The sequence below is a fragment of the Salmo salar genome, chromosome 14, assembly GCF_965601325.2.
Source record: "Salmo salar chromosome 14, fSalSal1, whole genome shotgun sequence".
Taxonomy (NCBI): domain Eukaryota; kingdom Metazoa; phylum Chordata; class Actinopteri; order Salmoniformes; family Salmonidae; genus Salmo; species Salmo salar.
Genome location: NC_138304.1, coordinates 33,595,221 through 33,618,997, shown reverse-complemented (window position 1 = coordinate 33,618,997; position 23,777 = coordinate 33,595,221). Strand labels below are relative to the sequence as shown.

The 23,777-nt window shown below is 43.1% G+C and overlaps 1 protein-coding gene across 5 annotated transcripts in view; it reads right to left on the bottom strand.

Moving 5' to 3' along the window:
• LOC106569352 (arf-GAP with GTPase, ANK repeat and PH domain-containing protein 3) overlaps window positions 1-23,777 on the bottom strand; it is a 285,633-nt gene that overhangs the window by 67,795 nt on the left and 194,061 nt on the right. For all 5 annotated transcript variants that reach the window (XM_045694203.2, XM_014140649.3, XM_014140650.3 and 2 more), the window contains exons 10-11: window positions 13,488-13,592; window positions 5,460-5,631 (exon numbers count right to left, since the gene is read on the bottom strand). In XM_045694203.2, coding sequence (XP_045550159.1) covers window positions 5,460-5,631; window positions 13,488-13,592 — 277 coding nt within the window. The remainder of the gene's footprint in view (window positions 1-5,459; window positions 5,632-13,487; window positions 13,593-23,777) is intronic.

Here is a 23,777-nt window from a genome sequence, read left to right as displayed (position 1 = left end):
GTGCTTACAGCCCAACACCGTGCAGGACGTTTGGCATTTGCCAGAGAACACCAAGATTGGCAAATTCGCCACTGGCGCCCTGTGCTCTTCACAGATGAAAGCAGGTTCACACTGAACACGTGACAGACGTGACAGAGTCTGGAGACGCCGTGGAGAACGTTCTGCTGCCTGCAACATCCTCCAGCATGACCGGTTTGGCAGTGGGTCAGTCATGGTGTGGGGTGGCATTTCTTTGGGGGGCCGCACAGCCCTCCATGTGCTCGCCAGAGGTAGCCTGACTGCCATTAGGTACCGAGATGAGATCCTCAGACCCCTTGTGAGACCATATGCTGGTGCGGTTGGCCCTGGGTTCCTCCTAATGCAAGACAATGCTAGACCTAATGTGGCTGGAGTGTGTCAGCAGTTCCTGCAAGAGGAAGGCATTGATGCTATGGACTGGCCCGCCCGTTCCCCAGACCTGAATCCAATTGAGCACATCTGGGACATCATGTCTCGCTCCATCCACCAATGCCACGTTGCACCACAGACTGTCCAGGAGTTGGCGGGTGCTTTAGTCCAGGTCTGGGAGGAGATCCCTCAGGAGACCATCCGCCACCTCATCAGGAGCATGCCCAGGCGTTGTAGGGAGGTCATACAGGCACGTAGAGGCCACACACACTACTGAGCCTCATTTTGACTTGTTTTAAGGACATTACATCAAAGTTGGATCAGCCTGTAGTGTGGTTTTCCACTTTAATTTTGAGTGTGACTCCAAATCCAGACCTCCATGGGTTGATAAATTGGATTTCCATTGATTATTTTTGTGTGATTTTGTTGGCAGCACATTCAACTATGTAAAGAAAAAAGTATTTAATAAGATTATTTATTTCATTCAGATCTAGGATGTGTTGTTTAAGTGTTCCCTTTATTTTTTTGAGCAGTATATTATCCATGCTACTTATTATGTGACTTGTTAAGCAAATGTTTACTCCTGAACTTATTTAGTCTTGCCATAACAAAGGGGTTGAATAATTATTGACTCAAGACATTTCACCTTTTCATTTTTAAATCATTTGTAAAAATGATAAAAAATGTAATTCCACTTTGACATTATGGGGTATTGTGTGTAGGCCAGTGACTAAACATCTCAATTGAATCCATTTTAAATTCAGGCTGTAACAAAATGTGGAAGAAGTCAAGGAGTGTGAATACTTTCTGAAGGCACTGTGTATGGAGCTGTTTATCGGTCTGTTATTCTTGTGAGTGAATAAAACGTGTTCCCTTTATCTATGTAACACAATTCTATTTTCAAACACCATACACATTTCCTGACTGGCATTGCGGTCTTCCACCTCAGACACAATACACCACATCACCATAAACCTGTTCATTTTGTCATTCTGTCTCAGACATGTAGAACATTGGGGGTCCACAAAACCTTTATTACCCAGGACCCTATTCCCTGCCATCCATTCTCCTTCAGTAAATGTCTGGAGGTAAATGTTGGTAGTGATGAACTACAGCCCAATCCTTAGACAATCACACACCAATGACCTGTCATATCTATTCAACTGGCTAGTCATTTAGGCTGAATTTACACAAGTTACTGAAGACATACTGTCATTACAAAAAACAAACTACTGTAAAAAGAAGAAACTTGGCGTGAAAATAAAACCATAATTTCACTTTCTGTGATAATTTGGGGATTCATATTGGCAGTTCCACCTGCATGTTAATAGAAATGTCCAAAAGCTCTACCGCAATCATGTAAGCCTATATCTGCATTTAAAAATGTATATAATTATGTTCATTTGACAGATATAACCGTACGTGTGTAGGAGAGAGAGTAAAGGAGTGTTTTCCATGCTAAGCAGCAGCAGCAGGGCTGGCTCTGGCGGGGGCTGTAATCTAAGTAGAAGGGATGGATTAGCGGGTAGCTACAGAACGGCGGTAGCGGTAACGTCATCTTGCCTCTCATTTCTCTTTGGGCCGGTGCGGCCAGGCGTACCGTCAGAGGACTGATGAGCCGTGAAGCAGAGGCCTGACCCCACTGTGGAGTTGTTGCCATTATGTACAAGTATCAGGATAATGAGGCATTAATGCTAATGTGGGGGATGGAAGGAGGAAAGGGGGAAAGGAGGGAAGGGGGGGGGAAGAGCACATCCTCTGCGTCTGGAGGAGGGAAGGAGGTAATGGGGGAAGGAGGGAAGTAGGAAAGGAGGGGAGGGGGAAAGGAGCACATCATCTGTGTCTGGAGCCGTGTAATCCACCACCACTATTATCACTATCACTACTGCCTAATGCCGCCCGCCACCCCCGAAAGCTTCCCCCCACCCTCCCCTCTGTGGCTCAGCCATGTCATCTAATCCTCCCCCCTCATCCAGCCGCCTCCTCGTCAGGAGCCGTTAGACAGTCACCACACCCACACATCAGACCCGACACTGGGCTGGTGGCCACTGAGACAGAGGCATAACCTAATGGTGGTCAGTAAGTCTGTGCCCAGTGGTTGGACTGTATGTATGCAGCCCAGAGCAAGATGAAGACTCACTGGTTTTCAATGTAAGAGGGAGGACCTGTACAGCACACTCAAACGCCCCCCCCCCCCCCCCCCCCCCGCTTTTCCACATACATCTCTGCCGCCCATACAATTGATTAAAACCGATGGGCCTCATTAATAATTTCATACAATGTATCTGTCGTGGGTAAAACCGTTCCGCTGAACACTCAGACAGAGGAGAAGGAATTAGGCCTGCACACGCTTTTACTCATGGACACACGCGTTTATTCATTTAGTCTTTGTCTCCATCTCTCTCTCTTCTCCTCTCCATCTTCTTCCCCTCTCTCTCTCTTCCTCCTGTGATTCTAAAGGTCTTTAGATCCAGGTAGTGGATGCATTACCAAAGGCAAAGACAGGGTTGTGATTCAGACACCATGAATGACAAATGACTCCTTTGTTCCCTTCATCAATTGCATGCCTAATGAAATCAAACTCACTCCGATCACATCATCAGGAGAGGGTGCTCCAACGGGAGAAGACCTGCCCTGATTTGTAACCTTTCTCTCCTAATTGGAGATGAACTAAAATCGCCCTCGTATTGTTCCCCTCCCAGACGCCAAAAAACGGTGAGAATCTGTAGTATGAGTTGTCTCAACAGCATCCTTTACTAGCTCTGTATTTACAAGAGTTAAACAAACCCATGCATACACAGGTAATGAGTCAGAGTAAAAAAAGGAATAAAGGACACATTTTTATTTCTTTTTTTTCTTAAAAAACAAACAGCATTTGGCATCTTTTTCAGGGCCCCATAACCACTCCTCTCCCCATCTCCCCTCTCTCTTTCCTCCCTCCTACAAATTCAGACACCTCTGCTCTCTTCTCCCTCCTCCTGAAGGTTAATTGTTTATGAGTTGGGAGTTGGTGACCTCCACCCCCTGTCCTTCACTCTGTAAACTCCTAAATCTTCTCAGGCATTTGAATAATTAACCGCTTGAGTGGGGTCCTGATGGTCAAATCTTGGCCAGGATCAACAAAATAAGTAAGGGATGGGCCACAAGTGGTCCCTACTGGCCAGTCTGTCTATTCCACTACTGCACAATCCAATTAGCTACAGCCATGGCAGGAGGTAACAGACACTGCTCCTCGGCCGATGGAGGACGCCCTCATTACCCCCCTCCCCTCTATCCCTCTCCCCACATCACCCCCCTCTGGGGACCACTCTGCTAATTAGTTATAATTACTCTTAGTAATAATTAATCCTAACCCCTAAATTGAATCACTGGTTTCTCCTCGCCTCTCTGGGCCTAGCTGCCAGTTCCTGCTAAAGCTCCCTCCAGCCTCCAGTGGCACAGCCAGCTCTGTCTATTTATAGGCCTGTGTGGACTGAAGGAAGGAAGGCATTGGTACTGGCAGGACACAGGACAAGCAAGGCAAGCCCCCTGGAAGGAATTTAGGTCAGAGCTAAAATTCAACATCTGGAGAAAATAAAATTGTCCTTCGATGGAATTTAAAAAAAAATTATAATGATTATTATGAACAAATTAATCGTATTTAGATCATTTAAAGGGGCAATCTGTCTATGAATTTGAGAGTGGTTACATTTCTCGAGCCATATCCCTCAGGTTTTTACTGAAACAGTGGCGGGGATAACGCTATGTAATTGTTTCTACTATAGACATTAAAACCAGTAGATGGTGATAGCGCTGACGTCATCCATGTATTCCTATGGGAAACTCCCGATGGCGCATGAAACCGGAAATATTTGTATCGTGTTGTATTGCTGAATGGCACCAACAACAACAAAAAATCGATAAGGATCATGGGCGTAACTAGCAAAGGATCATGGTCGATGTAGTCATTTTCATCCTGCCTGAGAGAGTCAACCTTAATGTCTACGGCAAGAGGGCGCGAGCCTCCTCGTAGCCTGGCCGCCCGTAATTTGTCTTTGTCAGCACGTGGTCCTGTGTGACGACAAATGTTGTCAAAATGAATCACTATTTAATATCTCAATTTGTAAAGAAATGTAAAATAATTCACAGTGGGGATGAAACTTGATCATAATTAAATCAATGAGGGGCCAAAGAATGGTTTGGCTGTTCTGGCGATCGTAATTTACATAGGCTTTCTAGGGCAAACCAGGGCTTTTGGCACCACTAAGTTGCTACGCAGTAGCGGACCAGAAGAGCTTGTGACTTCACAAGTTGATTGGCCCTTTAAGATAGAATTTAATAGGCTTATAAGCACTCCTTCAGTAATCATATCATTGTGTTAGCTCATCTGCATCTGCATAATGACATCGTACCATAATCTAAAGAGTTTTCACATAAATATAGCAATAAAATACATATTACATGATCATTACATATTTCACCTATTAAAATGAACTTTATTGTATCCTCTGGGCAGTGAATGGTATTAGTGTCTGAAGAACCTCTATTGATTTGCTGCTGGACAGGACATGAAGTCGATAGAGATTTACATACAGTTGAACTGGGCATCAGGTTGCTTAGCTTAAGTTATTCAGTTGCTAGCTTCTTGCACATACCTCGGTCTGTGGTTGTTGAAAGTGTTTGGTTGGGTTCTGGCACAAGGTAGAAGTTGTTCCTATAGCCGCATATCTAAAATCAGATTATTTTACTCCCAGACCTGACCACAACTGTTAAGAGGAGGAATAAATATCTGACCCTGTATCAGTGGTTAGTAGGCAACTTCTACCTACTCTGTTTGTCTGTATTATAACAGGTGTGGATTCCTCAAAACTGAAGAGCAGACTTGAGAAAAATTATTTTGAAATATATGCAAGTATTTGAGGTGTGCTTAATTTAGCTTAATTTGCTTTTTGTGGACTATTCCACTGTAACGTGGAAATTAAATAAAGGGTAGCTAATCATTTTATTTGAAATAATTTGACATATGTTTTGACCCAGGTCTGGTACAGAGGTCTGGCATGGACCCAGAGTGGTGACTAGGGCGGCCCTCTTACCTGTAGCGCCCACTCCTAGCTGCAGGGTGCTACGGTCTTTGGTCAGCTCATTGGTCTTGGGGCTGGCGGTGGGGGCGATGGTGGTGACCGCTCTGGGTGGTCGCTTCCCTGGCACCTTGACCGTGGTCCTCAACAGGTCAATCTCTTTACCGTGCACATTCTGCATGTAGTCCTGGAACACACATCACAAAACACAGTCAATCTCATTAGTCTAAACGTGGATAATCATGAAAAACCTTTAAAAATGACAAACTGCCCGTATTATATAACTTCCATCCTGACATACAGTACCAAAAGTGACTGACAGATAGCCATTTCAGAACATTACCTGTGCCCACGCTGACTCACAAACTAGCTCAGTTATAGACTTAATGAGTAGACCAGGATTCTCCAATCCTGTTCCCGGAGAGCTATCATCCTGTAGGTTCTCTCTCCAACCCTAATCTAGCGCACCTGATTCTAATAATTAGCTGGTTGATAAGCTGAATCAGGTTAGTTACAACTGGGGTTGGAGCAAAAACCTACAGGAGGTTAGCTGTCCAGGATGAGGGTTGGAGAACCATGGAGTAGACTAATGAATGCAAACAGTCTCATTCTCTCTCATACGATTTGGATTTAAAACAACATCACCACCCCAAATGGACGAGGAAGGGAAGCCAAGGTGAAAATCATTGAGCTCAGCAGAAAAAGCCAGAGGAGAACTCTCCGCTCTGCCTTTTGCCTGGTATGTCCCCCCTCCATCTCTTCCTTTCCTTTATCTCTGCCTCAATCTTTCTCCTTCCTTTATCAGGGTTCCATAAAGCACTCATCTCTTCCCCTGCCTCCTCTCTAATTACCCAGCCAGCTAGCGCTCCTCGCTCTCATTTCATTTTATTGCCGGAATTAACAGCCAGATCGAAGCGTGCAAAGCTATTAAGATGTGTGATTAAGCCACATTCAATTAGTTTCTACAAACAATTTAATTGATGTAGCAGATAGAATTAACAGAAGGTGATTGTGTGGATGGCTTGGCTGACTGTGAAATTAAAGGGATCCTCGCACTCTTGTTCTGAACCTCGCTCTCCCTCCCTCCCCTCCCACCTTCTCGCTCTCTCTTTCCCGCTCTCTCCCTCCCACCTTCTCTCCCGCTCTCTCTCCCTCCCACCTCTCTCCCCTGCTCTCTCTCTACCACCTTCTCTCCCTTTCTACCACTTTCTCTTCCTCCCTCCCACGTTCTCTCCCTCCCACTCTCTCTGCTTGGTAACTCAGAATGGTAGTAAACACGTGTCTGCTAATCTAACAGTGGTTCCTGTTCTGCCTCAGCTCTGGTCAGTGAGTTAGCAGACAGACACTCAAGACAGAGTTTGTAGACATGCTCCTGATAATTAAGCTACGATAGCTATAATGAGCAGCTAGCTAGTCAGTTACATACATCACTGTAACACTACAATGCTCTGCTAATAACGGCTACAAAGTTAATTCAAAGTATTCAGATAGACCCCATCCCTTTTTCCACATAAGTTACAGACTTATTCTAAAATGGATCAAATAAAATCCTCATCAATCCACACACAATACCCTGTAATGACAAAGCTAAAATAGATTTTTACAAATTTTTGCAAATAAAAACAGAAATACCTTATTTACATAAGTATTCAGACCTTTTGCTATGACACTCGAAATTGAGCTCAGGTTTTTGTATTTATTGTGGATCCCCATTAGCTGCTGCCAAGGAAGCAGCTATTCTTCCTGGGGTCCAGCAAAATTAAGGCAGTTTATACCATTTTAAAAACATTACAATACATTCAGACTGTGTGCCCTCAGGCCCCTCCTCCACCACTACCACATATATATGTTTGTGTATAGTGCGTATGCTATCATGTGTGTGTGGGTATGCACCTATGTTTGTGTTACTTCAGAGTCCCCGCTGTTCCATGTTTTTTTAAATCTTTTTTAAAAAATCTAATTTTACTGCTTGCATGAGTTACTTGATGTGGAATAGAGTTACATTTATTATGCCTCTATTTAGTACTGTGCCCCTTCCATAGTTTGTTCTGGACTTGGGGACTGTGAAGAGACCTCTTGTGGCATGTCTTGTGGGGTGTGTATGGGTGTCCGAGCTGTGCGCCAGTAGTTCAACATGTCAATACCTCAAATAAATACAAGCAGTGATGAAGTCAATCTCTCCTCCACTTTGAGCCAAGAGAGATTGACATGCATATTATTAATGTTAGCTCTCTGTGTACATCCAAGGGCCAGCCGTGCTGCTCTGTCCTGAACTAATTGCAATTTTCCTAAGTCCTTTTTAGTGGCACCTGACCACACGACTGAACAGTAGTCCAGGTGCAACAAAACTAGGGCCTGTAGGACTTGCCTTGTTGACAGTGTTGTCAAGAAGGTAGAGCAGAGCCTTATCATAGACATACTTCTCCCCATTTTAGCTACTGTTGTATCAATATGTTTTGACCATGACAGTTTAGTCACCTCAACTTGCTCAATTTCCACATTATTTATTACAATATTTAGTTGAGGTTTAGGGTTTAGTGAATGATTTGTCCCAAATACAATGCTTTTAGTTTTAGAAATATTTAGGACTAACTTATTCCTTGCCATCCACTCTGAAACGAACTGCAACTCTTTGTTAATTTTTGCAGTTATTTCAGTCGCTGTAGTAGCTGACATGTATAGTGTTGAGTCATCCGCATACATAGACACTCTGGCTTTCCTCAAAGCCAGTGGCAATTAATTAGTAAAGATCGAAAAAAGTAATGGACCTAGACAGCTGCCTTGGGGAATTCCTGATTCTACCTGGATTATGTTGGAGAGGCTTCCATTAAAGAACACCCTCTGTGTTCTGTTAGACAGGTAACTCTTTATCCATAATATATCAGGGGGTGTAAAGCCATGACACATAAGTTTTGCCATCAGCAGACTATGATCGATAATGTTAAATGCCGCACTGAAGTCTAACAAAACAGCCCCCACAATCTTTTTTTCATTAATTTCTCTCAGCCAATCATCAGTCATTTGTGTAAGTGCTGTGTTTGTTGAATGTCCTTCTCTATAAGCATGCTGAAAGTTAGTCAATTTGTTTACTGTAAAATAGCATTGTATCTGGTGAAACAACCATTTTTTCCAAAAGTTTACTAAGGGTTGGTAACAGGCTGATTGGTCAGCAATTTGAGCCAGTAAAGGGGGCTTTACTATTCTTAGGTAGAATAATTACTTTTGCTTCCCTTCAAGCCTGAGGGCAAACACTTTCTAGTAGGCTTAAATTGAAGATGTGGCAATATCGTCTGCCATTATCCTCAGTAATTTTCCATCCCGGTGGCTTGTCATTGTTGAAAGACAACAATCATTTTTTTCACCTCTTCCACACTAACTTTACGGAATTTAAAATGACAATGCTTGTCTTTCATAATTTGGTAAGATATACTTGGATGTGTAGTGTCAGCATTTGTTGCGGGCATGTTTTTCCTAAGTTTGCTATTCTTGCCAATGAAAAAAATCATTAAAGTAGTTGGCAATATCATTTGGTTTTGTGATGAATGAACCATCTGTTTCAATGAATAATGGAGCTGAAATTGCCTTTTTTCCCAGAATTTCATTTAAGGTGCTCCAAAGCTTTTTACTATCATTTTTTATTTCATATTGTAGTTTCTTTTTATTCAGTTTAGTCACATGATTTCTCAATATGCAATCTGTTGTGCAGCCAGACTTATTTGCCAATAATTTTGCCTCATCCGTCTCAAACATATAATTTTTCAATTTCTCATCAATCCACAGGGATTTAACAGTTATTACAGTCATTTTCTTAATGGGTGCATGCTTATTAGCAACTGGAATAAGCAATTTCATAAATGTGTCAAGTGCAGTGTCTGTTTGCTCCTCATTACACACCATGGACCAACAGATATTCTTTACATCAATAACATAGGAATCACTACAAAACTTATTGTATGACCTCTTATACACTATATTAGGCCCAGACTTTGGAACTTTGGTTTTCCTAGATATGGCTACTATATTGTGATCACTACATCCAATGGATCTGGATACAGCTTTCAAGAAAATGTCTACAGCATTACTAAAGATGTGATCAATACATGCTGATGATTTCATTCCTGTGCGGTTTGTAACTACCCTGGTAGGTTGACTGACAACCTAAACAAGGTTGCAGGCACTGGTTACAGTTTGAAGCTTTTTCTTGAGTGAGCAGCTTGATGAAAGCCAGTCAATATTTAAATCATCCAGAAAATATACCTCTCTGTTGATATCACATACATTATCAAGCATTTCACACATGGTATCCAGATACTGACTGTTAGCACTTGATGGTCTATAGCAGCTTCCCACCAGAATGGGCTTTAGGTGAGGCAGACGAACTTGTAGCCATGTTACTTCAACAGTATTTGACATGAGATCCTCTCTAATCTTTACAGTAATGTGGTTCTGAATATAAAACAGCAACACCTCCACCATTGGCATTCCCATCTTTTCTAACTCTGCATCACAATGGTAGGGATTAGCTGAGCTGGGCTTGAGTGATTGATAAGTCATTGTCTCAATGCAGCCTTATAGTGCTGTGAAAGGATCCAGGATCCCAAATGATTTGGGTGGATCCCATCCTCCTTATAAAATGTGTTTTGTTTCCAAAAGGTAGCAAAATTTTCAACAAAAGTTACACCCATTGAGCTGAAATAATCACGTAGCCAGTTGTGAAGAGAAAGAATCCTGTTAAAGCGTTCAATGCTGCGATTCAGAGATGGCAGAGGGCCAGATAGGATGGGTCTTTTGTTAGTGTTTAGCAGAGAGTCAATCAACTCTTTAAAATCCAGTTTCAACTATTCAGAAGTGCCCTTTCATAATGCCATTAAAACCCACATGGACTACGAGAGCATCGATTTCCACGTCCTGGCGTAGTACATTCAGGAGCAGCTTAGTAATGTCATTTACTCAAGCTCCGGGATAAGACATTGCGTTTGTACCAGGAACGGTCACATTTCCTACCATGGAGCTGCCCAGAATCCCAGCTGGAGAAGACGAGGAAATCCGCCCACTTCCACGCTTTTCAGGATTCGGAGAACCCTTTATGGACAGGCGATAGGCAGGATAACTTGAACACGTTGCTCCCGACAGATGGAGAATCCCCGCTCGATCCAGAGCAGGGACAGAAGGTTGTCGAAGTCGACTTCATTGTTGTAGGCACTGCGGTCTCAGACACAGGCACCCCCAGCGACAAAGGTGCAGGAAGATCAGGCTCCAAGATGGCAAAACTATTCGCTGTTTGTATCCTCTCCGGGCATCTCGTTAGGAGTGTAGACAGCTTTGCGGGAAGTCGCGGTCTTCGGCTTCCACGGCTCATGATATTCGACCATCGTTGATTGTCTTGCTTCTCTTGCTGAGCTACTTCTACGCCGTTATGAGATGGGGGAGCTACGGGCAACACCGGCCAGTCAGATAACGAGAAACGGCAAGGCGGAGACGCATCCAACAAGCGCGATGCCGTCCAGCCACCGGTGTAGAAAATGTAAACATTCCACTCTACGTTTTCCCCAGTTTCTTACGTAGGTTGGTGACCTGCGTGATCAATGAAGCCACCTCAAGCCTATAATCCTCGGCAAGTAAAAAATTGCTGTATTGATACTCCGAGTGGTCTGGTTTGTCCCGAACCAGTGCATAATAGATACAGCTCCTACAGCGCTGGAACCGTTCATTTATTTCTCCAGACAAAGAGGGCTCCATTGCAAAACTCATCTGGTACCAACTTCGTTAGCTTGATGGCTAGCAGCTTAGCATCTCTGTCAAGCAGGCTTAAACCTGTCTGTTAAGCGGGATTCCATGACAAGAAATAGGGGTCCTTGCTGTTAAAAGCTAACCGCATCGCGGTTTTGTTTCAATCAAAAATAACAAACCGAGAGTACAATGTTTAGCTGTGCACTCTGATGACGTGTGACGACATCATCAGAGCGTTCAGGACCTGATCCTGTTTCCATTGATCATCCTTGAGATTGTTCTACAACTTGATTGGAGTCCACCTGTGGTAAATTCAATTGATAGGACATGATTTGAAAAGGCACACACCTGTCTATATAAGGTCCCACAGTTGACAGTGCATGTCAGAGCAAAAACCAAGCCATGGTCGAAGGAATTGTCCGTAGAGCTTCCGAGACAGCATTGTGTCGAGGCACAGATCTGGGGAAGGGTACCAAAACATTTCTGCAGCATTGAAGGTCCCCAAGAACACAGTGGCCTCCATCATTATTAAATGGAAGAAGTTTGGAACCACCAAGACTTCCTAGAGCTGGCCGTCCGGCCAAACTGAGCAGTCGGGGGAGAAAGGCCTAAGTCAGGGAGGTGCCAAGAACTCCATGGTCACTCTGACAGAGCTCCAGAGGACCTCTGTGGAGATGGGAGAACCTCCCAGAAGGACAACCTTCTCTGCAGCACTCCACCAATCAGGCCTTTATGGTAGAGTGGTCACATGACAGCCCGCTTGGAGTTTGCCAAACGGCACCTAAAGGACTCTCAGACCATGAGAAACAAGACTGAACTCTTTAGCCTGAATGCCAAGCGTCACATCTGGAGGAAACCTGGCACCATCCCTATGCTGAAGCATGGTGATGGCAGCATCATGGTGTGGGGATGTTTTTCAGCGGCAGGGACTGGGAGACTAGTCAGGATCGAGGGAAAGATGAATGGAGCAAAGTACAGAGAGATCCTTGATGAAAACCTGCTCCAGAGCATTCAGGACCTCAGACTGCGGCAAAGTTTCACCTTCCAACAGGACAACGACCCTAAACACAGAGCCAAGACAATGCAGGAGTGGCTTTAGGACAAGTCTCTGAATGTCCTTGAGTGGACCAGCCAGATCCCGGACTTGAACCCAATCGAACATCTCTGGAGAAACCTGAAAATAGCTGTGAATTGGCGCTCCCTATCCAACCTGATACAGCTTGAGAGGATCTGCAGAGAAGAATGGGAGAAACTCCCCAAATACAGGTGTGCCAAGCTTGTAGCGTCATACTCAAGACGAATCGAGGCTGTAATCGCTGCCAAAGGTGCTTCAACAAACTACTGAGTAAAGGGTCTGAATACTTATGTAAATGTGATATTTAGTTTATTCATTAAAACATTTTTTCTTCTAAAAACCTGTTTTTGCTTTTAAATTATTGGGTATTGTGTGTACATTGATAAGGGAAACTATTTAATACATTTTAGAATAAGACTGTAACATAACAAAATGTGGAAAAAGTCAAAGGGTCTGAATACTTTCCGAATGCACTGTACTTGGCTTTCATAGAATATGATAATATCTCAAATTGGACAAAACAATTGTCTGACTGGGGCAAAAATTTGGACTGGACACATGTACAAATGCTCATCTCTAACTTTCACCAAATCTTCCTTTGAAAACCAAGTCATTTGTTGTATTTAGACAGACATTACCACCATAGAATAGAGGTGAGACCGTGAGAGGAAGGGCGTGGGGCAGCAATGTCGTGCTGTGGGGGGGGGGGGGGTTCTGACAGAGCTGTCTGCCGGCTGGCTGCAGCGGAGTGTTTAAGAGGTATTAGCGGCCCAGCGGGACTTTGACAGAGACGGATGTTGCTGGCCGCTCAGACTCCGCCAGGCGCCACGCACAGCGGCGAGCGCCATTATAAATACAAGCCAGCATGGTGGCCGGGCATGGCGGGCACACAGCAGCAACAGCTAGCGCCATGCATGTCTCCATTACCCGGCCACCACAGGGGTGGGGGGGTAGAGATGACCACCACCTCCGCCTCTACCCCCCCAGTATATAATCAGAATCACACTAAGATGGGGTACTAACAATCAGAGGCTGAAAGATCTTTGCTAACCTTCTTATCTCTCAGAAACCTTGTTCATAAATGTATCAATATGTGTACATAACAGTTAAATCATGAATTTCCACCTTTTGTGAGGGACAAGCTTGCATGTTTCGCTGATGAATGTAAAGCATATTCTACACATATCCCTTAACCAGTCCACTACAAACAGAGCTATACTAAATGTAGGGTTACTCACATGTAAACTGGGGTGGTAGGTGAGAAGGCCGTTGTCACACAGCGTGACGTATTTCTTCTTCCACTCCTTATTCAGGGACTTCCCACTTCTCTTCAGAAGGATTCCCTGGAGGAGAGAGAAGAGAAGAAGAGAGGGTCAGAAGATGTCTTCCTCCAGCTAAACACAATGGACTAGAACATATCATGTAACTAACTTGGGATGACAATAAGAACACTTGCTCTATCCTTAGATCAGACCAGAGTAGATACAACAGTCATTTTACAGCAGCAGGTTGCCTGTTTGTGAGTACAAACTTTTTAAACCTTCCAACTTTTGATTGTCATTGGTCACTGTAACCCCATGGTCAATGCAATACAACAGCGGTCAACTGTGTAATCATTGTTCAACGTCTATAGATGATATTTAACGGTGACCACTTGAACCTTCAGAATTGGTGCTGTCCTACTGTAACCTACTGTCTCACATTCAAAGTGAGCAGAGACAATCCAATTTGCCCATGTATTCATTCATCCCCATGTCCTGACCAGTTGAACTCTAGATGACCCCTCCATCCAGGGATTAGGTGTGTGATCTCCCCCTCTTCAAAGCCTTGACTCAGCCCCTCCCCTCTATACCACCATTATCTTCTGGAGCCTTAACTCCTCAGATGTTTGACTTTATCTGCTTAGTCAATCCAGGGTAAACAATGGCAGTTCCTGGGGCTGTGAGGGGGTCTTTGTGGCTGGGGGGCGGTGACGGTCCTCTGGGGGTAAGGACCAGGGAGGACCAAGGGAGAGGCATGCTTAATTAGGGGATTAGCAGCGGAGTGTTGTGCTTTTACAGCCAGGGTTCTGTGTGTGTGTGTGTTTTGCCTCTGTGTGTGTGTGTGTGTGTGTGTGTGTGTGTGTGTGTGTGTGTGTGTGTGTGTGTGTGTGTGTGTGTGTGTGTGTGTGTGTGTGGTGTGTGTGTGTTAAATAGGGTACCCTCACCCTCCGATGTTGTCCTAGGCTGGGTCATCCTCCAGGGCTGTATAATCCTGATTAACACATCAGGAAGGGCCTGACCCTTGGTGACCCAGGGACCAGGCTGGGGGCCGACTATCATCCTAATTCTGGCCCCGGTCTCCCTGCCTTGATCTGGACCTGGCCCCAGCTTCCTCATGCTGGGGCCCCAGGACAGCCTCTGTATGCCCAGAGAGAGGAGCTCTATACCCTGCTGAGGCAGCATTTATAGTAGCTGGGGACTTAAATAAAGGAATTCTGAGGAAAACGCTACTGAAATTCTATCAACACATCTTCTGTGCTACACGTGCATCGAGGACTCTGGATCATTGATTCTCTCCCTTCCGGGATGGTTACAAGGCCCTCCCCCACCCTCCCTTCGACAAATCAGATCACACCTCCATTCTGCTCCTCCCCACCTATAGGCAGAAACTTAAGCAGGAAGCATCCGTCGTAAGGACTGTGCAATATTGGTCTGACCAATCGGAATCTATGCTTCAAGATGGTTTTGGTCATGAGGACTGGGAAATGTCCTGGGTCGCTTCGGAGAATAGCATTGACGTATACACTGACTCGGTGAATGGGTTCATCAGGAAGTGCATAGAGGATGTTGTTCCCACTGTGATGATTGGAACCAAAAACAGCAAAACTGAAAGCGCGAACCATCGCATTTAACCATGGCAAAGAGACTGGGAACATGGACGTCTACAAACAGACCAGCCATGACCTCCCTAAGGCAATCAAAGAGCAAAACGACAGTACAGGGACAAAGTGGATTCTCAATTCAATGGCTTAGACATGAGACATACTGTATGTGCCAGGGACTCAAGACAATCACAGATTATAAAGGGAAAGCCAGGCACGTCGTGGACACCGACGACTCGCTCATGGACAAGCTAAACACCTTCACCCACTTCGAGGAAAACAACATCAAGCCGCCGACACGGGCCCCGGCAGCTCACAAGGACTGTGTGCTCTTATTCTCTGTGGCCAACGTGAGTAAGTCATTTAAAAGTTTTAACCATCACAAGGCTACCTGCCCAGAAGGCAACCCAAGCTGCGTTGTCAGAGCATGTGCAGACCAGCTGGCTGGAGTGTGAACGAACATATTCAATCTCTCCACATCCCAGTCTGTTGTCCCCACTTGCTTCAAGATGTCAACCATTGTTCCTATACCCAAGAAAGCGAAGGTAACTGAACTAAATGACTATAGCCCCGTAGCACACACTTCTGTCATCATGAAGTGCTTTGAGAGGCAAGTTAAGGATCATATCACCTCCACCTTACCTGACACCCTAGACCCATTACAATACGCATACCACCCCAACAGCTGTTCATCGACTACAGCTCAGTCTTCAACACCATATTGCCCTCCAAGCTCATCACTAAGCTCAGGACCCTGGGTCTGAACCCCTCCCTGTGTAACTGGGTCCTGGACTTCCAGAGGGGTCGACCCCAGGTGGTGAACGTAGGCAACAAAACCTCCTCCACACTGATACTCAACACGGGGGGCCCATAAGGGTGGTGCTCAGCCCCCTTGTACCACCCGTTCACCCATGACTGCATGGCCATGCAAGTCTCCAACTCAATCATCAAGTTTGCTTTCGACACAACAGTGGTAGCCATGATTAGCAACAACGACGAGACAGCCTACTGGTTGGAGGTGAACGCCCTGGCGGAGTTGTGCCAGGAAAATAACCTCTCCCTCAACAAAATGAAGGAGCTGATTGTGGACTACAGGAGACAGCAGAGAGAGCACACCCCCATTACCATCGACAAGGCCGCAATGGAGAGGGTCAAAAGCTTCAAGTTCCTTGGCGTGCACATCACTGAGGACCTGAAATGGTCCCTCCACACAGACAGCATGGTGAAGAAGGCGCAACAGCGCCTCTTCAACCTCAGGAGGCTGAACTAATTCAGCTTGGCCTCTAAGACCCTCACAAATTTCTACAGATGCACCGTCAAGAGAATTCTGTCAGACTGTATCACCGCCTTCTATGGCAACTGCAACCACCCACAACCGCAGGGCTCTCCAGAGGGTGGTGTGGTCTGCCCAACGCATCACCGGGGGCACACTGCCTTCCAGGACATCTACAGAACACAGTGTCACAGGAAGGCCAAGAAGATCAAAGACCTCAGCCACCCGAGCCACGGCCTGTTCACCCGGCTACCATCTAGAAGGTGGAGACAGTAGTGGTGCATCAAAGCTGGAATCGAGAGACTGATAAACAGCTCCAGGCCATCAGACTGTTAAAAAGTCACCACTAGCCGGCCTCCGCCCAGTATCCTGCCCTAAACCTTAGTCACTGTTACTAGCTGGCTACCACCCAGTACTCTGCCCTGCACCTTAGAGACTACTGCCCTAGTCATTGAACACTGGTCACTTTAATAATGTTTGCATAACTGTTTAATCCACTTAATATGTATATACTGTATTCTAGTCATGGCTCATCCTATATAACTACTGCCATACACACCTTTTCTATTAATATACTGTTAATACACACCATTATGCACACCATTATATATACCGTATATATTTTTATACCATGGCATTGTTGAATACTCGTTTCTGATAGGCTTGAAGGGCATTCTAGAGCGTGCATTATTTCCCCATTACGCACAGTATATTTGCAGTAGAATTCAAATGGGTATAGTTCATTCTTACATATTCTATGTTTGAGCAACTTTTGAAAGCAAAAGTCGAATCGAAAACACTATTGGCATTGTTGCATTCGATTTTAATAATGGCAAGCTAGGACTGATGGCTTGGTTAGTTAAACTAGCAAGTCTGTTTGTTTGGTTACAACGGCAACTACTGTAGCTATCTAGTAAACTTGCTAGCTACTTTAGTTGATGTTGAACACATTTCTACCGGCAAATGAACACATTTTTAGCAGCAAACGTGTTAAATTATAGCTAATGGTATAAAAGGGATAATCAACTCAGGGCTTTATCAGTTCTCTGGAAAATAATGCAACTCTGTGGAAGGACTGATCCACGCCACGCTAGTGGAAGGTCAGTTCCACTCCGCTAGCGCGCCGTGGAACACGCCTTCCACAGCGTTCATTATTTTCCATAGAACGCATAGCCCCTCATTGATTCTCCCTTACATATTCGGGATTCTGACATGGCTCGTTCTGATAACTTTTTGGATTATGTGTGTATTGTCTTGTATTGCTATGTATTACTGCACTGTTAGAGCTAAAAACACAAGCATTTCGCTGCACATGCAATAACATCTGCAAATCTGTGTACGCGACCAATAAACTTCGATTTGATTTTGCTTTGCTAAACACATCCATAACCACCCTATTAAAGGGCCCTAGCAGGCCTTTAATCATCACTATCAAGAGGTTTTTGTGATGATCTTGTCTTGAAGTTTTATAATCACTACCCAACACATACAATTACATACTGCTGTTATTAGTGACATTTCAAAGATGGATTTTGTAAACATCTTTATAATAGCTTGTGCGAAACCTGCTCTTTCACACCCATACTCTTCATGATTTTGTCTTTGTGACTGAAAGCCTGGCCTATTAAATGACTAAGATTGGCATTGATCTAAGTGTGCACAAACAATTTTTTCCATGATTTGGTCTATAAAATAACTGAAAACACATTTTAATGGCTTTATGATCTTATGAAGTAAATGGTGCTGTCACAAGGCCTCTGGGGACGGTGTAATGCATGTTTTACACACAAATAATGTTACACATCTCCTGTCCTTATTGAACCAGCCAGAAATCTATACATGTAATCAGTGGACCAACACAAATTCATCACTGGTTTGAAAAGATCCATAATAATACTGAGAGGATTAATATTAGTCCGTATTAGTCCAATATAGGAACTTTTTACACAAACACATTTTAACTAATTGACCTGTCAGAAACGATAGCAAAATAACTGCCATTTAAAACAATGAGAATAATGAAAAAAAATATTAGAAGAATGAATTGATCACTTACAGCAAATAGTTTTATTATATCATGGCAATAATAGAGTGAATGGGGGCATGTCGTGAACAGACGTTATTTTTTTTATTGCGTTTCACCTTCTGTTTCTCCTTCCTTCCCTCCCGCTCTCTCTCCCAGACTCACACACACTCAACCATGATCACCATGTTCAGGCTGTGCGACATAAGGAGACAGGCCGATCACCAGACGCGCTCTCCGTGTCCAGACAATTGTCATATCTACACAGAGGAGATAGTATCTTCCCTTTCCATTGTCACGCTCATGGAAAAAAATCTGCATCCTGCCACGGTGGCTGAGTGATAGCCTGGGCCTTTGTGACAGCCAGCCGGAGGAGAACAGAAGCAAGAGAAGTGGGGTTTGGGAAAGGGGGGAATAGAGAGAAGAGAGAGGGCAAGAAGAAAAGTCTAATGTCGACAGCTCCTCGGCAGTGAGTGCATTGTTGCCCTTATTTACCATTTTTATATATGGGGGGGGGGGTCGGGGTGGACAGAGGGAGGGGAGGAAGAGGGGTAGGGGAGGGAGGCAGGCAGTGTGTAATTTGCCCAATGGGGGTAATTAAGCTCACATTGACACTTTGATCTTCCTGATTGTGCATTTGACTGGCTAGGTCAGGCCATCAGCTACTCTTAATACACCCCCCCTACCCTGCCTGGGTAGATCATGGGACGGGAGCTGGTCTTATCTTATTGTCTGAAGGTGCTATGATACCCACCCAGGGAAGTGGCCATACTTCAGGCCATAATCAGATAGGGAGGAATCAATGGGAGAGCTTACAGTAACTGGTGGCCTAATCCCCTTAAACCTGACTTAAACCTGACTTAAACCTGGTCACTGATATGGAGGAGAATTTTGCTGATCATTAGATGTGCTTGCTGAAAGCAAAGGACAACTCTAGATTTCTTACATACTCTTATTATTATTTGATTTCTTCGGCCCAATCTACAGCTTACAGTAAAATATTAACACCAAACCAACTTTTAAACATGCAGACTGCCCCAACTTAGATTTCTTGAGAAAACACTTTTCATAGCATTTATACTTTATGTACTACAGCAATATTTAAAATGAGCTTCCAATGCATTTCAATGGCAATAAAACAGCCATAAATGTATAGCTCAGACATACCGGTAAGATTGTCAAACGTTTGCATGCCGACAGTACTTAGCACCTCTGAACAGCGTTGGCAGTCCACCTCTTTTGTGTTCACACAGCAAAGAACTTGAAGCCGTCATCCACTCAGCCTTGTTAAAATACTCCAAACCAGAAGGTGGCAGTAGTGTTGTTTGGCAATGCATGTCCATGTGTGTTGCAATTTATGGTCTACAGTGTCTTCAGAAAGTATTCACATCCCTTAACTTTCTCCACATTTTGTTGTGTTACAGATCTGTGAAGTTCCTCAATCAAGTAGAGCATTTCAAGCACAGATTCAACCACAAAGACCAGGGAGGTTTTTCAATGCCTCGCAAAGAAAGGCACCGATTGGTAGATGTGTACAAAAAAAAGGAGAAGCTGAATATCCCTTTGAGCATGGTGAAGTTATTAATAAGGCTTTGGATGGTGTATCAATACACCCAGTCGCTACAAAGATACAGGCATCCTTTCTAACTCAGTTGCCAAAGAGGAAGGAAACCTCTCAGTGATTTCACCATGAGGACAATGGTGATTTTAAAACAGTTAGAGTTGAATTGTTGTGATAGGAGAAAACTAAGGATGGATCAAAATCATTGTAGTTACTCCACAATACTAACCTAAATGACAAAGTGAAGAGAAGGAAGTCTGTACAGAATAAAAAATATTCCAAAACATGCATCCTGTTTGCAACAAGGCACCTAAGTAATACTGCAAAAAATGTGGCAAAGAAATTAACTTTTTGTCTTGAATACAATGTGTTGGGTTTGTGGCAAATCAAATACAACACATCATTACGCTAATAGCTTTATTATGTTTCTTTTATCCTAAAAACCTCCCCAGTCCTTGCAAATGAAAAGCATAGAGTACAAGCATGGTGGTGGCTGCATCATGTTATGGGTATGCTTTTCATCGGCAAGGACTAGGACAAAAGAAACGTAATAAAGCTATAAGCATAAGAAAAAACCCTAGAGGAAAACCTGCTTTCCATCAGACACAGGGAGATGAATGTACCTTTCAGCAGGACAATAACCTAAAATACAAGACCAATTATAAACTGGGCGGTTCGAACACTGAATGCTGATTGGCTGACAGCCGTGGTATATCAGACCGTACACCACGGTGTGACAAAACATTTATTTTTACTGCTCTAATTATGTTGCTAAACAGTTTATAATAGCAATAAGGCACCTCGTCGGTTTGTGGTGTATGGCCAATATACCACGGCTAAGGGCTGTGTCCAGGGCCTCCATGATGCGTTGTGCCTAAGAACAGCCCTTAGGCGTGGTATATTGGCCATAGACACCACACCCCCTTGTGCCTTATTGCTTAAATATACACTGGAGTTGCTTACCAAGACAACATTGAATGCTCCTGAGTGATCTAGTTACAGTTTTGACTTAAATCGTCTTGATAATCTACGGCAAGACTTGAAAATGGCTGTCTAGCAATGATCAACAATCAACTTGACAGAGCTAAGAGACTTACCCCAAAATACTGTAATCACCATCAAATGTGCTTTTACAAAGTATTGACTCAGGGGTGTGACTATGTAAATTAGTTCATTCTGTATTTCAATTTTTTTTTTAAATGCTTTTATTTTACATGTCACTTTGTCATCATGGGGTATTGTGTGTAGATGGGTGATAAAAACATATATTTAATCCATTTTGAATTCAGGCTGTAACACAACAAAATATTAAATAAGTCAAAGGGTATGAATACCTTCTGAAGTCACTGTAGATTCCAAATGTTAGCTAACTAGCTGTGCTAATGTTGCTATTTTGTAGAAAGCCCTTGTTGATACTAGCCAGATGGCCACAGATGATGAAGAAACAATTTAATTCACTCTCCATAATCCCATAGTGCCAGTGCCAGCCCACAGCCAAATGTTTAGCTAGCTAGCTAATGTTAGCATATTCGCTAGCTAACACAATATAGCTAGCTAGCTAAGGACACTGCACTAACTCGGCAGCTAACACAGGCAGCTGTTTCATGTAAACTAATCCATTGTGGTGTAATTTTAATACAGTAATAGTTAGTGGTTATCTAGCTTGGAGGAAGTATTTAGTGTTGTGTGCATTGCGTATGTGCACTTAACTAGATACCATCCCATAGCATACAGTACATTTGATATGAAGTGTGACTGGCTCGTGACATTTAACCGTGGATGTATGGATAAAATGCCGTCTTTTTTAACTTTTTGCTGTCACTCCTGTTGGATCCCCAATGTGGGGGTTCAAGCTCTGTGATTGGCTCAAAATCAAGTGTTGGCCACTGATGAGCATTGTGATTCTACAAGTAGAAACGGTAGGTTCTTCACTACCGGGTCGGCAAGCAGCAGGTACCACTTGTGTTCTAGCAAGAGAAGGAATGGCCTCCCACTGTGATAAGTACCTATCGGCAGTGAGATTCTCTGTGTGCTTCATATGGTAACAGTTTAGACTGTAACGTACCTAGTCTTCAAGTGTTTCAGCTAGAAACGCCATTCAAACTTTAAAATGTGCAGACCGGTCTGGAATCGTGCACTTGTCAAATACTTTTTAAAACTATTAATACTTTTTGAACTATAAAATGTTAAGTGTTGATAATAGCTCCATAGGCTTGAAAAGGAAGTATTTGAATTTGCCACTGCTCTTACACATTTTAAGCTATCAAAACCAAACTAACGTTGGCATATTCAGACTGAACATACTTAGATTGCTTGTGAAAATAATTTCGATACCATACATATTTTTGCACTATAACCATTTCTAATTAGCATAAATTAACATAGGAATACAGTGGTAGCTATTATAAACGGTCCTGCTCCTCAGCCAATTAAGCTACAAGACAAACTATAAAACATTCAGGCTATCCTAACATTCAGGCTATCTTTATCAACTATAACTATATAAATGTGCATAAATTAGCATAAAATTACCCAGAAACAGTAACTCTTGAACTGTTCAAGCTAGAGACACCAAACCAACTTTCTCATGTTCAGGCTATCCTAACTTCAAATTCTTAAAAACTTGTATCAACTTTAACTATATAAATTTGCATACAGTTGCATAAAATCATCCAGAAACAGTAACTCTTGAACCATTCAAGCTAGAGACACCAAACCAATGCTCACATGTTCAAGCTAGCTGATGCTATCCAATCAGTCAATTAAAATTTCAAAACCATAAATACTAGCAAGCACACCCTAAAAAAGCTAGCAAGCACACCATACTTTCTTTAGGAAATGCACTTTTCTATTTACAGTTACATTCTCATTGGGAACAAATGGAAATTCAAAGTTATTTTCTCCATTTACCAATATTTCCCATGTATTTCATTGATTTTATACTTGTATTCTTTCTAAATGTCCAGAAAAGTGGACAGCATCCTGAACAGCAGGGAATACTTGGCCTATCACGTTTAAAATTAAGTGTACACTGACCATTCCCATAATTCCTGGTTCAGAAGGATAATTCTAGGATAAGGATGCTGACCCTTTCTAAAAGCCCTCATACAATCAGCAGAGAATAATGAATGTGTCAATGACTCCTCATCCTGGTTCGAAGTTATACCCTTAAAACAAATTACCCATACTCAATGTGAAGTGTTATTCTACTGCACTTCATAGGGGTTTTTAGCATATTTTGAACTTCTAAAAAGAAAAGGAAATTAATATTAAAGACTGTAGACTGAAAACCATATTTGGAGCTTGGTTACATGCCTAGGCTCATGATTCTTACACATTACTGCTTTAAGTGTTTTAATGCATTGTTATATTTGCTCATAGTGTTTTTGAAATAGATTTTTGGGTACTAGTAAACTATGATGATCAGATTTAGACGCTTGTATTTTCTTGTAAAATGAAGAGACAACAAAGTTAGTTTTTTTTTCTAATAACACGAGAAAGTACCATAAAATATGTCTGAGGGATATATAGCATACCACAATATTCAGAGAGACATTACAAGCTACATTGGCAGAAAAATTTCTAATGCTGAAAATAATACCATGTCAATATGTGACACCTAAACATACCAGAATATGATCGCATAACATTTGACAACTGCTTTGGCCAATAGTGCCTGTCTAAATCTTTGAACCCATCCAACCTGACATCTATACATCCAGTAAGTACATAATCTAAAGATTATGATGTGCATGTCTTGATATCTGTGCAGGAAAATTCTCTGATGTTCTTTTTCATGTAATTCTGA